This window comes from Arachis hypogaea, chromosome 15, assembly GCF_003086295.3.
Source record: "Arachis hypogaea cultivar Tifrunner chromosome 15, arahy.Tifrunner.gnm2.J5K5, whole genome shotgun sequence".
Classification (NCBI taxonomy): Eukaryota; Viridiplantae; Streptophyta; class Magnoliopsida; order Fabales; family Fabaceae; genus Arachis; species Arachis hypogaea.
The window spans coordinates 146,333,967-146,348,956 of NC_092050.1; the positions used below are offsets into that span (position 1 = coordinate 146,333,967).

General features: G+C 31.2%; 2 protein-coding genes across 2 annotated transcripts; both read right to left on the minus strand.

The window, feature by feature from the left end:
• Positions 1–798: 798 nt before the first annotated feature.
• On the minus strand, positions 799–1,683 carry LOC112749191 (uncharacterized). The gene has a single exon (XM_025797452.1). The coding sequence runs from the start codon at positions 1,681–1,683 to the stop codon at positions 799–801; it is 885 nt and encodes a 294-aa protein (XP_025653237.1).
• Positions 1,684–4,752: 3,069 nt separating this feature from the next.
• LOC112751147 (cytochrome P450 CYP736A12) lies at positions 4,753–12,831 on the minus strand. Its single transcript, XM_025800201.3, has 3 exons — positions 12,490–12,831; positions 11,443–11,814; positions 4,753–5,755 (listed from the first exon to the last, which is right to left on the minus strand). Exons 1-3 carry the CDS (start codon positions 12,784–12,786, stop codon positions 4,895–4,897), a joined length of 1,530 nt encoding a protein of 509 aa, XP_025655986.1. The 5' UTR covers positions 12,787–12,831; the 3' UTR covers positions 4,753–4,894.
• Between the last annotated feature and the right edge of the window lie 2,159 nt (positions 12,832–14,990).

Here is a 14,990-nt window from a genome sequence, read left to right on the forward strand (position 1 = left end):
AGTTGAAACAGGGAGAGTTAATACCAAGCGAATCAAACGATCAATCAAAAGATATGTTAAAGACTTTTCTGTCTTCGTTAATCCTTGACATAACTCCGAAATTGTGCACAAGTTAGTTAACTCACATGATTAGGAATATCAAATTCATAATGTTGAGCTTGCATTCTAATGTGAAATTTCTCTTGGTCACTGAAGTCACCTGGATAAAATCGTTCTACTAATTCACATACTTTGTTGACACTGAAGAACTTATAATTATCTCTGGGATCTAAAGTTGAACTTAAAGTAAGCAATTCCACCATATTATCATTGAATCTTCCATTAAGCTCTTGCAACTGTGTATCAATTACAGCCAGAAATAAATTAACACGGTAATGATGCTCCACTGAAATTTGGTCAACAATTTTGCGAGTTCGGCCTCTTCTAGGAATATGCAATGCATTCATATCAGGAACTTCAACTTCATGTTTCTCACAAAACAATATAACTTCTTTTATGAAAGCCTCCCAACTTGATTCTCTCATTCGTTGGATTAAAGTCTTGGTAGTAGAAACCAGAGTTAAAGCATTCAATATGTCTTGATTTTTTCGTTGCAAAGCTTGACAAAGATCATGACTAACTTCCAAAATATTTCTCATCAAATGCAAAACAAAGACAAATTCAAAGGATGTGATAGCATCATAAGCAGCACTAGCATCACCACGAGTGGAGAAATTACTTTTTCAGTGCTTTTTTTAAGAACTTCACAAGTAGCATCAAACATGCATAGCAAGCTACGTATAGAATTCAAATGAGACCCTATCTAGTATCTCCAGCTCTTTGCAAAGTACCAATTTGATTAAGTCCACTACCTGTCACAAGTTGATCATCGGCAATTAAGTTTGCAACATTATTTGCTTGAGCAACCCTTAACTGATCATGACGTTTAGGAGAATCAGTCACAACATTCACAATTAGTGTAAGTTTTGAAAAGAATTGATGAACATAGCAAACTTCTTTGGCTGCAGAAACAAGTGCTAATTGTAATCGATGAGCAAGACAGTGAATGTAATAAGCAAAAGGGCAATCTTTCAAAAATAGAGCTTGCAATCCATTCCATTCACCACGCATATTACTAGCTCCATCATACCCTTGTCCCCTAAGATTTTGAACATCAAGATTATGACGAGAAAGAACTGATGAAATTTCTGTTTTCAATGTCAAAGAACACGTATCAGAAACATGTATAAGATCAAAAAATCTTTCTTGAACACAACCGTGCTTGTCTACAAATCTCAAAATCACAGACATTTGTCCTCGCTTTGACTCATCTCTTGCTTCATCAATAATTATACAAAATTTAGAATCACCAATTTCTTCTCGAATTGTTGCACGCACTTTTCTAGCAAAGATATGTAATATATCTTTTTGAACACCGGGAGATATATATTGAGCATTTCCAGGAGCATTTTCAAGAACAACATTATTAACATTCTGATTACAGGAAGCCAAAAGCTTAATTAACTCAATAAAATTTCTCCTATTCAAAGATCCAGGACTTTCATCATCGCCTCTAAATGCACATGCTTGAAATGTAAGCCATCGAATAGCATCAATAGATGTCTTCAACCTTAAGCGGTTATTTGCAATAGTTTCATCACTATGCCTATCAAGAACTTTGTCTATATGCTTAGATTGAGCCATTAAATCATCACAAGATTTCATACATAAATTATGGGGAGAATTAGGAATAGAACCCTCGTGACATACAAATGCATAATTCACTCCATTGTTTACTTTCTTCCAATTACTAAATCCTAACTCTGGAAATGCATTTTTTCCATCATTGCGAGCACCATAATGTTTACCAAACAAGTAGCAAGGCAAACAAAAAGCAGCATTTTTTTCTGGTGAATATTCTAACTGAAGAACGAATGATTGACAGTTTAGAATTCAGAATAAATTTCCGTTGCAAGTATAGTTTCTAAACCAAGCAATCATCCTTTCTTACAAACGTTTTGGTTGTCACAAGTAGCAAACCCAATAAAATTTATAAACCGAAGTATTCAAACCTCGGGTCGTCTTCTCAAGGAATTGCAGGGAGGTGTTCTTATTATTAGTTATGGAAAATAGTGTTTTTGGGTTTTGAAAGGTTTGAACAAGGAAAATAAATTGCAGGAATTAATAAATTAATATATAATAAAACTCTTGGCAAGGTATGAAAATTCGGAAGTCCTATCCTAGTTATCCTTATGAGAATTGAGTTTAATCCCACTTAGTTAACCTTTACGAAAGCAAGGGAAAGTCAAGTGGACTAATTAGTTAGATCCCCAAGTCCTAACCAACTCCTAAGGAAAGACTAGAGTTAGTGGAATTCAATTCAATTAGCAAAAATAACAATTAACAATCACGATAAGTTTGATAACTCAAGAGCCTCCAGTTAATCAATTAAAGCCAAGAATATAAAAAGCTAAATAAGAATCATAAATCTGAAATACCTCGATTGCATTAATAAAAGAAAATCAATCCAAACATAAAGAGTTCATAAACTAAATTGATAAAATAAATAAAAGGAACATTGAACCTGTGATTGCAGAAGATAAAATCCTAATCCTAATATAAATCCTAATCCTAATCCTAAGAGAGAGAGGAGAGAACCTCTCTCTCTAGAAACTACATCTAAACCTAAAATTATGAATTATGAGCTTATCATTATGAATGAATGGATTTCCCCACTTTATAGCCTCTAATCTGTGTTTTCTGGGCTGCAAACTGGGTTGAAAACAGCCCAAAAATCGCTGGAGAAGAAATCTGCCACGCTGATTTTCGTCACTGCGACGCGTCCGCGTGGAGCACGCGTTCGCGTTGTCTAGCGTCAGGGCAACTATAGCATATTATATATCAAATCGAAGCCCCGGACGTTAGCTTTCCAAAGCAACTAGAACCGCGTCGTTTGGACCTCTGTAGCTCAAGTTACGACTGTTTTAGTGCGAGAGGGTCAAGCTGACAACTTTGCAGTTCCTTCAACTTCTTATATTCCTTCCACTTTTGCATGCTTCCTTTCCATCCTCTGAGCCATTCCTGCCCTGTAATCTCTGAAAACACTTAACACACATATCACGGCATCGAATGGTAATAAGAGATGATTTAAAATTAGCAATTTAAAGGCCCAGAAAACATGTTTTCAATTATAGCACAAGATCAGAAAGGAAAATGTAAAACATGCAGATCATATGAATAAGTGGGTAAAAAGCTGATAAAAACCACTCAAATTAGCACAAGATAAATCATAAAATAGTGGTTTATCACTAACCAACTTGGAAATTTCTTAAACCAAGAAGATTGAAAATATCGACGGTGATTGTTATTACCAGAAGCTGGATAGCTAATATTTGTTGGTTGGTATGGCCCAGCTATTATATGCTCTACAAATCTTATCACGTTCATTGACATTATACTGCCAAATTGGACGTCGCTTTCCTGAATCCCTTTCTAGTAAAGAGATATCAACATCTCTTTCTAATCTTGGAACTTTGGCTTTTTGTTGATGTGTATTTTGAGTAAGATTAGAGAGTTCACTTACTTGAACTTCTTGTGAAACAAGATTAGAGGGTTGACTTGTTTGAACTCTAACATCATCAGTAACTTTTCTCTTAAAAATTGCATCAATTTTACTTTGCTTTTTCATCATAAAATGTTCTAATTTTTTGTTACCTGAAAAAAAATTAAATAATTATATACTCACATGAATAAACAAAGTCTGAATATTTTTTATTAATTAAACATCAATAACAATATTTTTTTACTAAGTCATTATCAATTTCACTAAAAATAAAAAATAAAAAAAAGAAAATAAATCTTAAAAATGAATAGACTATTTATCTATAATTTGTGTGATCACAAAAAAAATAAAATTATATTATTTTATTTTATAGTCAAAAAATATGATTTATTAATTAATAATTTTATATAATTATATAAAAAAATAAAAAATAGAATGAGTAGAGTAGTGATTAGTGAATACCTTTGCTAATTGCTATAAGCCTATGATTGAAGATCGAAGCCACTAAGCCAGGCTGTGAGGGCGTACAGTGTACTCCAAGAAAAGAAAAGACCGAATGTTTCAAAAAGGAAAAACATAAAAGTAAGAGAAGGTCACACGTAGTGTTTATTATTTAGGAGTTTAAAAAAATTTAAAAATTATTATATTTTATTTGAGTTAGGCCTTTTAATTTATACTATTATTTTTAAAAAAAAAAAAAAAAAACTGGAGGACCAGGCCTTTACTTGCCCCCATATATCCGTCCATATATAAGAGTGTAGCTCGGTGGCAAGGAATCTGCATGGATGAGGTCCTTATTAGGTCAAACTTTAGTCTCTCCGTTTTGGAATTATTTTCGCTGGTCCACTGATGCACCTATAAAGCGTCTTTTCCATGCTTCCGCTGAAGTGCTGGTGCACGATAGACTCACATGGTTTAGCATGGGGTAGGTGGTCCAATTGTATTCAGGTTCGATCAATTTTTATCTGGTTTGACCAAATTTAACTGGTTTGTAACAAAAACAGTCTTTGTCTTAGACCGAACCAATTTAAGATAAATCGGTTTTAGAGTCAAACTGGATCTAATAATAATGATAAAATTGTATTTTGATAAAATAATTTTTAAAATTTAAAAATTCTATAATAAATACTAATATAAGAATTAAATTTAAAAATTTATTAGAGTATAAAATTTTACTAGATTTTTTAATTTAGATAAACTCTATCTTAAAATATTTTTAAAATATTTTTATTTTTTAAAAATTACAAGTACAACCACAGTTTTTTTTTTTAATTTACAAAAACAAGCAGAAAAAGAATAAGCACTATTAAAAAAGTTTTAACACAAAAAAAAAAAAAAACCTTCTGGTGAGCATTATTCTTTGTTACTAGCAGCTTCAGCTGTTAGCCTAAAAGTTGGAATAGCTAGCAAGTGTGTGGTTCTTGGTATAGTGATGCCAAATGTTTCATTCATGTCTAATTCATCACAAGACATGCCAAAAGGAAGCTCCCAGTTAAAGCAATGCACCAACTGAGCCACAACAAACTTGATAGTTGCAAATCCCAATTGAGCTCCAGGGCACCCTCTTCGACCAGAACCAAATGGTATGAATCTAAAGTCACGTCCAAGAATGTCTACATTATCATGTTCAAATCTCTCTGGATAGAACTTCTCTGCATTTTCTGACCAAACTCTTGGATCCCTTCCAATTGCCCATGCGTTTATTATGATTCTTGTATTTTTCTTTATGTAATAACCATCAACAACGACGTCGTTTCGAGATTCATGAGGCAATAGCAAAGGTGCAACTGGGTATAATCTTAAGGTCTCTTTCACAACCATATCCAAATAAGGCATATTCTCTATTTCACTCTCTTCAACTTGTTTATTAATTCCTCCAACTACATGTTGTATCTCATGTTGAAGTTTCTTCATCACACTTGGATGCTTTAGTAGCTCTGACATAACCCATTCAATTGCCGAAGTTGATGATTCATATGTTGCACCAATCATGTCCATTATAATAGCCTTGATGTCATTTCTTGTTATAACATGTTCGTGTTCTTCATCAGGATCCATGGGTTGATCCAAACATGATAGCAATATGTCAACAAAATCCTTTTTCTGTGGACTATTATTATCATCATCGTAGTTGGTATTTTGATGATCTTCAATAATATACTCCAATGTATCGTCAATTGATTTTCTTAATTTATTTACTTTCTTTCTTATTCCCTGACAATCAAGGTAATAGCTAGTTAGTATTTTTGTATTTGTATGAACAAAAAAATGTATTATTATTTATGCAGAATGTTAAAGGATAATAATTTGAAATTATTTTATTTAATTTAATACTTATAATTTTATATATATAATACTTATAATTATATATTTAATATTATTCAATTATTTTAATAATAATTAAATAATACAAGATAAGATAAATAATAATTAAAAAATAAAATATAATAATTTTAAATTGCTTTTTGGTATGATTTTCTGTTGTATTATTTTGTTTATAAAAAAGACATCAATGACGAAGGAGAACAAATTGACTTCACGAAAGATAAGTGTAAGAAACTAATCTTTTATCCAAAGATTATATTTACCTGGGCAATGAAGTGTAAGTAAGGCCCCCTTTTAGTGAAATTTTTATTTTTTAAAAATAATTTGTAAAAGTTAGTTTTTGAAAGATGATTTTTTTTAATTTATAGTAATCATGTTTAATAAATCAATAAAAATAATTTTTAATAAATACAAGTAACAATAATTATATTTAGTGAAATAGATTTTAAAATTTAAAATACTATAATAATATAGATATAAATACAAAGGTAAGTTTAGATATTTATTAATATATGAGATTTTATATATTTTTTGATAAATATAAATTAATTTTGAAAAATATATATCTCGAGTCATCGATTTGTAAATTTTTATTTTTTGAAAGTATTTTATTAAAATTAACTTTTAAAAGATAACTTCATAAAAGTATAGCTTATATATTTGGAAAATTAAAATAAAAATTATTTTCAATTACTATAAGAAAAATATTGAGAACCGTCAGATTTATTGTCGAATTTAGCAATGACGATTACCATCAGATTTAGCGATGGGTTTGATGAAGCATTCATCATGTTAAATAATTACCGGCGAATAGTCTCTTCCGCTAGTAACTTTCGGCAATAAATCACGACAAATTGGCGCCAAACTTTTTTGTCAGAGTTACAATCGAATAGATCTAATGGTATAGACGTTTAATGGAACGCTGCGTTTTGGTGATTCCCATTGCGTTATCGTAAAAAATATCGATCTGCCGATAAATCCAACAGAAACCGTGCTCTAAATTGGAACAGCGAACCCGTCCTCCCATTTCGAACTCTCTCTCTCTCTCTCCCTCCCTCCCTCCCTCTCTCTCTCTCCCCCCTAGGCCTTCGTCCCTCTCTCTCTCCTCTCACCCTCCCACACTCTCTTTAACCTTTTCATCTCTCCTCTCCATCAACCTCCTCTGCTGCTGAAGATGTTGCCGCCGCTGCTGAACGTCCCTGCCACTTCTTCTTCTGTCGCCACTACACCTCCATCCTTCTTCAAGGTTTTGTTTGAACTCTAATTATTTTAAATTCTGTTATACCAAGTTAATTAATTAATTAGTAGAGATTAGTTAGTTTAATTTTCTGTTTTAGTGGATTTAGGTGGTTAGGATAGGTTAGATTAGTCTCTGAGATTGTTGAAAAATATTGGATTAATGAGCTGTTTGCTGATTCCTGCTCTTGAAATTGTTAGTTAAATGCTTGACTATGTTAATAATGATTGAGCTGCTTGTATGCTACCTTAATAATGATTGAAAAAAATTAACCGGTTGAAAATGATTGATGGATATTTAGCTTGGATGGAACCCTTGAATGGGTAGAGAAATCCGAATGTTAGGAGAGACTCTGTCGAAATTTATATAAGATTTTCAGTAAAATCGAAAAAATTAAAATTATGTTTTTGTAATTGTTATAATTAATTGTTGGGTTGCTATTTTTTTTGCAATTGTTAATTTGAATAACTATTTTGATCTTAGTTTACGTTTTTGTTAAGTTGGTGTTATGATAAATATTTATGGTGTTTACAAGAGAACTATATATGTATATATTTATTTTGGTTCTTATAAAAAAAAATTTTCTCCTTTGCAATTAGTGTTTTAGTGTTCTATAGGCACTTTTTAGTTTGCTAAACAAACAAAAATATTTATTCATTCTAATTTAATTATTTCGAAACTAAAACACAATGTAATTTTTTCTTTTTTTTAATTTACTAAACTAAAATACTTTTAGAATTATTTGTTACTTCTTGAGTTTATTCTTATGTTATTATTTATTGGTATTTGTTATGTTATTAATATGTTACTAATATATTCGTTGTACAGACATGTGACAACGGGTAGCAGAGGTAGGTTGAGTGGGTCACGTGGTCGCGGTAGAGGGCGAGTTTCCACCGAATTCTCCAGGGTTGTCCAATCATCACCCTCTATCCCAACTACCCCGTCAACCGCTATGACGTCACAGGTGGATCCATTGGACCAACAATTCATCATGGTCCCAAACCTGAACTGGGTGTTTCCTTCTGCTATGCCTCTGCAGATGCAGCGACAACGTCAACAGAGTCTGCGGTGAGTAATTCCTCCAATGCTTCCGAGCAAGAAGCCCCTCCACCACCGCCCGTCATCTGGCTGGGAATTTGGCCCGATGACATGCAGTCGTGAGTTCAATTTTTTAATATTAGGTTTGTTTATCTTAAGTTTGTTTATGTCAAATTTGTTTATCTTAAATTTGTTTATCTTATGTATTTGTTAATGTGAGGTTTTTTTCTAACAGACTTGCACCAAACCCCAATGCATGCATACATGAGATATCCGAGGTCATTAAGTCCATGTACGACCATTCATGGCCGACCTACACGCAGATCTCGACTGATGTAAGAGAGTGGTGGTTTTAGAAGTGGGAGGCAAGAATTCAATTTCATTTGAATTACTTAACTGTATAGGAACTCTATTTCATTTTGACTAACTAATCTTGGTAAATCACTTTGTGCAGTTGAAATTCATATGGGATATAGAATACAATGTCATGATCAGGAAGACCTATGACCATCGCGCCGCCAAGTGGTTTCAGTAGATGATGAGCGACGTTCATCAGGAGAAAGACCACCTGTCATCGTGGAACCGTCCAAACATCAAGCGTGACTTGGAGGCTTATTTTAGAGATAACGAGGGGTTCAAGCATCGCAGTCTGATGAACGTCGCTAACAGGGCTTCGCCTAGGTCGTCGAGGTATATAGCTGGATCGGCGACCTTCATGAAGACGAAGACTACACTGGTAAGAATTTTGGCATTGTTTAATATTTTAGTAGTTACTTGAATTATTTTTCTACTTTCATTTTTGATTATCAATTTAATTAATTAGTTAGTAGAGTAAATGTTAGTTTAATTTTCTATTTTAGTGAATTTAGGTGGTTAGGATTGGTTAGAATAGGTTAGATTAGGCTATAAGATTGCTGAAAAATACTGGAAGGAACCCTTCAAGGGTGGTTAAACCCGAATTTTAGGGGAGACTTTGTCGAAATTTGCATAACATTTTCAGTGAAATCGAAAAAAATAAAATTATATTTTTGAAATTACAGTTAAGATTTTGGTTCATGCTTATATTTGTCTGTCATTGTTTAAATTATTCGTTTATTTTATTGGTTGATATATTAATTTGTATTCTAAGTCGTCATTGGATCGTGAGGCGACAGTGTCGGAGACCTTTAAGTATACCCATACTTTGGATGCAAACAAGGAGAGATTTGCTGATGAGCGGTCTGCGACCCATTATGTGAATTTAAATTAATCCTAAGTTTCAACTTTATTTGGTTTAAAGTCAGTTATTTTAACTATTATCCTAATCACACCTAACGTGTGTAACACATGAGAAGTACACACACAGAAGTTGGAGGTCACGATCTAGCAATTTCAGCCGCCTAGTGGGGCCGACGAAGCTGGCTCCAAGACCTCCGTGGTGGATCTCGATAGGATTTAACGTGAGACCGCCTTTGAACCCCACAAGAATTGCCACTTTGGGTTGGGTCGTTCTTCGCTAGTGGCCTCCGCTTCTCCGCCTTGGTGGCTTCCTCTGCCTCTGCCACCAGCCCTGTTGATCCCCAGGAAGTTGTCGACTTGAGGGAAGAAGTACAGAAGCTAACACAGGAGTTTTACTAGCAGGCGGAATAGTCTGAGCATAGATATCGAGAGATTCTTGCACACATTGCCGTCAAGTCTGACCTGACGGAGAAGTTGGAGCAGCTCGATCGGTTGCGACAACAGATGGAGGAGTATAGCTAGCAGATGCGCACTAGAGGCAGCGGCGACATTGCTGGTGGGGCACTGATGACAACATCTCCTCCGCTGCCTTAGCAAGGGGACCACGACGCCGACGACAACGACAATGATGACGAAGATTACCGTGATATATAGGATTTAGGGTTTTACGCATTTTTGTTTTTCCACTTCATTGTAGTCTATATTTGTGCTATTTTATTTCATTCAGACTATTTATTTTTTAATAAAATAATTTTTTGATTTCTGGCGACGTTAAATTTCTGCTAACAATTTTGTTAACAAGAGTCTTCTAATTGTGGCTTAACTATGCCAAAAAAAACTTTAGAGTTTATAAAATTAACATTATCGTCGAAAAAATTCGACGGTAACATAGCGCCTAATTAAACACGTGAAACAACGCCAAAATTACTCGAATTTATCCCACGAAAACCATCAACACAATCTCGCCAAATCCATTGAAAAGACTGACAGAAAATTCACTGATAATTAGCGTTGGACAAAATAAATTCAAGGGTAAGCAGTTTTCGACGACGTTGATACCATTAACCCAAGGACAATGGTAATTTATTTAGCAGCGGATTTATTCTATAGATCCAATAGTATTCAATGTTTTTCTTGTAATGTATAAAAACAAACAAACAACAATTATATTTGATAAAACTAAATAAATTTAAAATTTAATAATATCATAATAAATATAAATATATAAGTAAATTTTAATGTTTATTAACATATAAAATTATATTAGACTTTTTAATTTTAATAAATACAAACTAATTTTAAAATACATTTCTAACTTTTAAAACCTGCCTGTGATCTTTTAAAATATACTCCTAACTTTAAAAATATATACTACAAACATGTGATCTTCTACTAAACCAAGTCCAAATAAATTTGATCTAAGTAAAATTTATGACCTAATAGAAGAAGGTTTGTTTTAATTATAATTTTAGATGGATAAATATTTAATTAGGGGAATAAAATTCTTTTAGGATCAAACCATTCTAAGACGAAAAAGTTAATAAAGTAAGAAAATAAAAATATAATTATTTTTAAATTAAAATAATGAGATTCACACATAATAAAATTATAAATTTAATAATAATGATTACTTTCTTTTTTTACTATTTTATAAATTTTCTTGTTTTAGATAATTTTTTCCATTCTTGTACTCTCAATTGAGGTTAGGTTCTCTTTCTTAGATCTTGGATTCGAGTCTAGTTTATAACATGAAAAGGTTTCCTAATTACTGAGGAAGAAATAGATATTATTATGTTTAGTTTGATAATATCACTTTTTTTTGTATAAATTTATATAAAAATACAATGTAAAAAGATCATATATATAAAATGACATTATAAAAAATAAAACACCCTAAATTTTTTGTTTTTTTTTTCCCTAAAAATATTAGTTCTCTATCATTTTATTCCGTAAAAATATTTTTCCCCTCTTAATTTTTTCTTCCTCAAAGTGTGCCTACTTAAAAGAAAACACACACACACATACAGTCATACACACGACACACCAGCTAATTCTTCTTTCAGGTTGGATTGGGGATTACCTGAAAATCAAAGATGCCAAGGATAGGCACGTAATCTGCAATATTGAAAGCTCCAGCCAAGCTGACTAAGTCAACAAGGGCCTTTAAGTTGAACCTATTACTTTCATGCTTTCGACCCAACACCATCTTGAATGTGATATTCTCAGAAAGCTCCTTCAACATCATACTAAGATTCACAACCTCACCTGACGCAGAAGCATTGCATAGAGACTTCACCAACATTTCCAATTCCTTCCTCCTTAAAGGACCATACATCTCAACCTTTGATCCACTTAAAAGTTGCAATGTGCATAACTTCTTCATGTGCCGCCAATACCAACCGTACTGTGCCATCCCAATGCCCTTTCCGCCATTGAAAAACATCTCCACAGCCTGAACCACCCATACACACATCCAAACAATTTTGTATGATAGTGGGTTGACTTAGATAATATAATAAAATGTCTAATTACTAAGAATTTGCTTTGTTAAAATCATATCTATACAAAATTATTAGCTACTAAATCAATCATCATATATTTGTATATAAATATACGTGTTATTTAACTTATTTTTAATATATATTTTTTATTTTAATATATATTTTATACCGTTAATTAATTTAATAACTAATTTTTAATATACATATAACATAATAATTTTCGTTCGTTAGTTATAAAATTGTCATCATATATATATATATATATATATATATATATATGACAAGAATATAAGGGATACATATAAATCACATTTTAAAAAGGATACATTTTATATAACATGTTTAGCATTTGTGAATGGTAATGTTAGAGAAAAAAAATATTTTATTTAATATTTATTAATTATTACTAAAATTAAATAAAATAAATTCTGATTATTTTTAGCAAACATCTCCGATACTCCAAATGTCAAACCGAAAAGTATGGCCAAATATGGTCCATCAGTCCATGTGTATAGTAACAACTGCAAAATATGGAGGTCTTAAATACAGCTAACAACACCCAATGTCTTTGGGGGGATTTAATAGTAAGTCCTGAGTCGTTTTTTTCACTATTAATTATCACTGACCTGAAATTTAGACCTGTTTGCAAAATCTAGGTCATGAGTCTTGAGGAATAGCTTAGCAGCTTCCGGAGAAGAAACAACTACAGTTGGAACTTGCCCTAGCTTCAAGAACATTATGGGTCCGTATTTTTCGGCGAGGGCTTGGAGGGTGCGGTGTGGTTGTGTTCCTAACATGTGGAGGTTACCGATGAGTGGCAATGCCTTGGGACCTGGTGGTGGAACTTTATTCCGATCATCCTTTGGATGCAACAAAACAATGGCGACTACAAATACTAATATGCCAAGGAGTATGGCTATCATACTTAATGAATATATCTTAGTTTGCGGGAAAATTATGATTCTTTTGAGGATAGAGAATATGAAGGTTTTGGGGGTATTTTATATGCGATGCTAGCCATAACGTGTGGTTTATACGCTTTTTGTTTTATTTAAATAAAAAATTATATTAGCTTATGTAATAACATGGAGATAATATTCAATTTAGTTATTAAATTTGTATGCGAGTTTTAATTTAGTCTCTAAAATTTCAATTGTCTCTATTTAATCTTTAAACTTTGATAATGTGGTTCGTGTTAGTCGTCCTTGAATAATTTTCGACGGACAAACATTAATAAAACGTCGATGTAGACAGTTGGATGCTACGTTGGACTCTGTAAAACGTAATTATTTTTGTTTTGATACTTAAATAGTAAAAAAAACACCGTAAATAGTGTTTATTGAAATTTTTTTCCCAAAACAAGTAATCTATTATCATTTTTGGGCTATTTAAGCGCCAAAACTAAAATAACGTTATTTTATAAATTTTAATGTGATATTTGGCTGTCTATGTCTGACTCTATTAATATTTATATGCTAAAAATTATCCCAAAAATTAATGTAAATTATATTTATAAAATTTGAAGACTAAATACAAATAACTAAAATTTCAGAAATTAAATTAAAATTTTCGTATAAATTTAGGAACTAAATTGAATATTAACTCAATAAATTGAATATTCACAATTTTGCTGCATAATAATTTCACAAACTTAGACTGCGAAATCAAGGTAGAAAACAAGTTTGCAGTTACTTTTTGCTAAATTAGGAACAAATTTATTCTTCTCAATTTCCAAAGTAAGAAGTAATAAAAAAATAAATAAAGAAATTGATTAAATTTATATAATATATAATTTGAGAAATACTTTAAAATGTGAAAAATACTATTATATCTTAAATATTTTTGCAATACATATAAAAATATAATTGTTATTAATTAATTGTATATCGGTAATACTATATATATAAATATTTTTATAACCAAGTTTAACCAAATTGGCATAAATCTAACAGAAAATAAATGTACGCATGCGTCACTACTTCTTCATTTCTTCGTGTTCTTTCAGCATACAAATTTTTGTACATAAGAAATGTTAGAGGATCAGTAAAATTTATTATTTTTAACCATCAATTAGTTAGCAATATTTAAAAGTGTAAATTAAAAATATGTTGTTGGAAAGAATTAAACTTATGATTAAAAGTACTTGCCAACAATAATAAATTTTGCTGATTTTTTACCTTTCTCTTTATATATAGTACAAATTTATTGATATAGTATAGAAATTTTTAACACATAACACATAAATTTTTACCGTAATAGAAATTTTTACACATAGCAAATAATTTTTTATTGCGAATATATTTTGTTGGTTGAGTGAGTTAATTGTGATAGTTCAAAAATTTCTGTGTTATACATTAAAAATTTTTGTGTTGTATGTGCATAAAAAAATTTTGCGCTGTACTATATTGTATATATTTTGTTAGTTGGGTGTCAATATATTTTTGATATATAGTCTTTTAAAAATTTTTATACTTCACTCAAATTTTGTGTTCACTACGAAAAAAGGCTATATTATAGGAATTTGTTAATGGAGGTTTAAAAAAAATTCTGTAAATTTGAATTTGAAAATAAAACATTCTCTTTTATTTTATTAAAAAATTTATTAATGGGAGTTTTAATTTTAAATAGTATAGTTTCTAACAACCACCTTAAATTAAAAACAATTCGTCTACACAATTTGGCGGGTGCAAAATCCTCTTCTTTTTGCAAAAATTCGTGTAATTAAATTATAGGACACCTAATTCCATCAATTTGTGAAACCGCCGTAATGCAAAGTACGGGGTTAAAAACCGCCGAAAAAAAAATTCTGCAAATTAAATTAACGTCTTTTTTATAGTGATTGTGTACTAAAATTTATGTATTGTATTTTTGTTGGTTGAGTGAAATGTTCTGAGCATGTAGTCCTTTAAAAATTTGTGCCGCGCATTAAATTTTTGTATTGTGCATCAAAATTTATATTCTTTAGTTTTCTAAATATATATAAGAGAAGAAAAAGTGGTGATGATAATGAAAAAAGATGAGAAGAAAAAAAAGGAAAAAAAATCAAATAAGAGAAAAAAAAGAAAAAAATGAAGACAAATGTATTTATATATTGTTTTAATATATTGTGATTTTTTATTTTAATTTT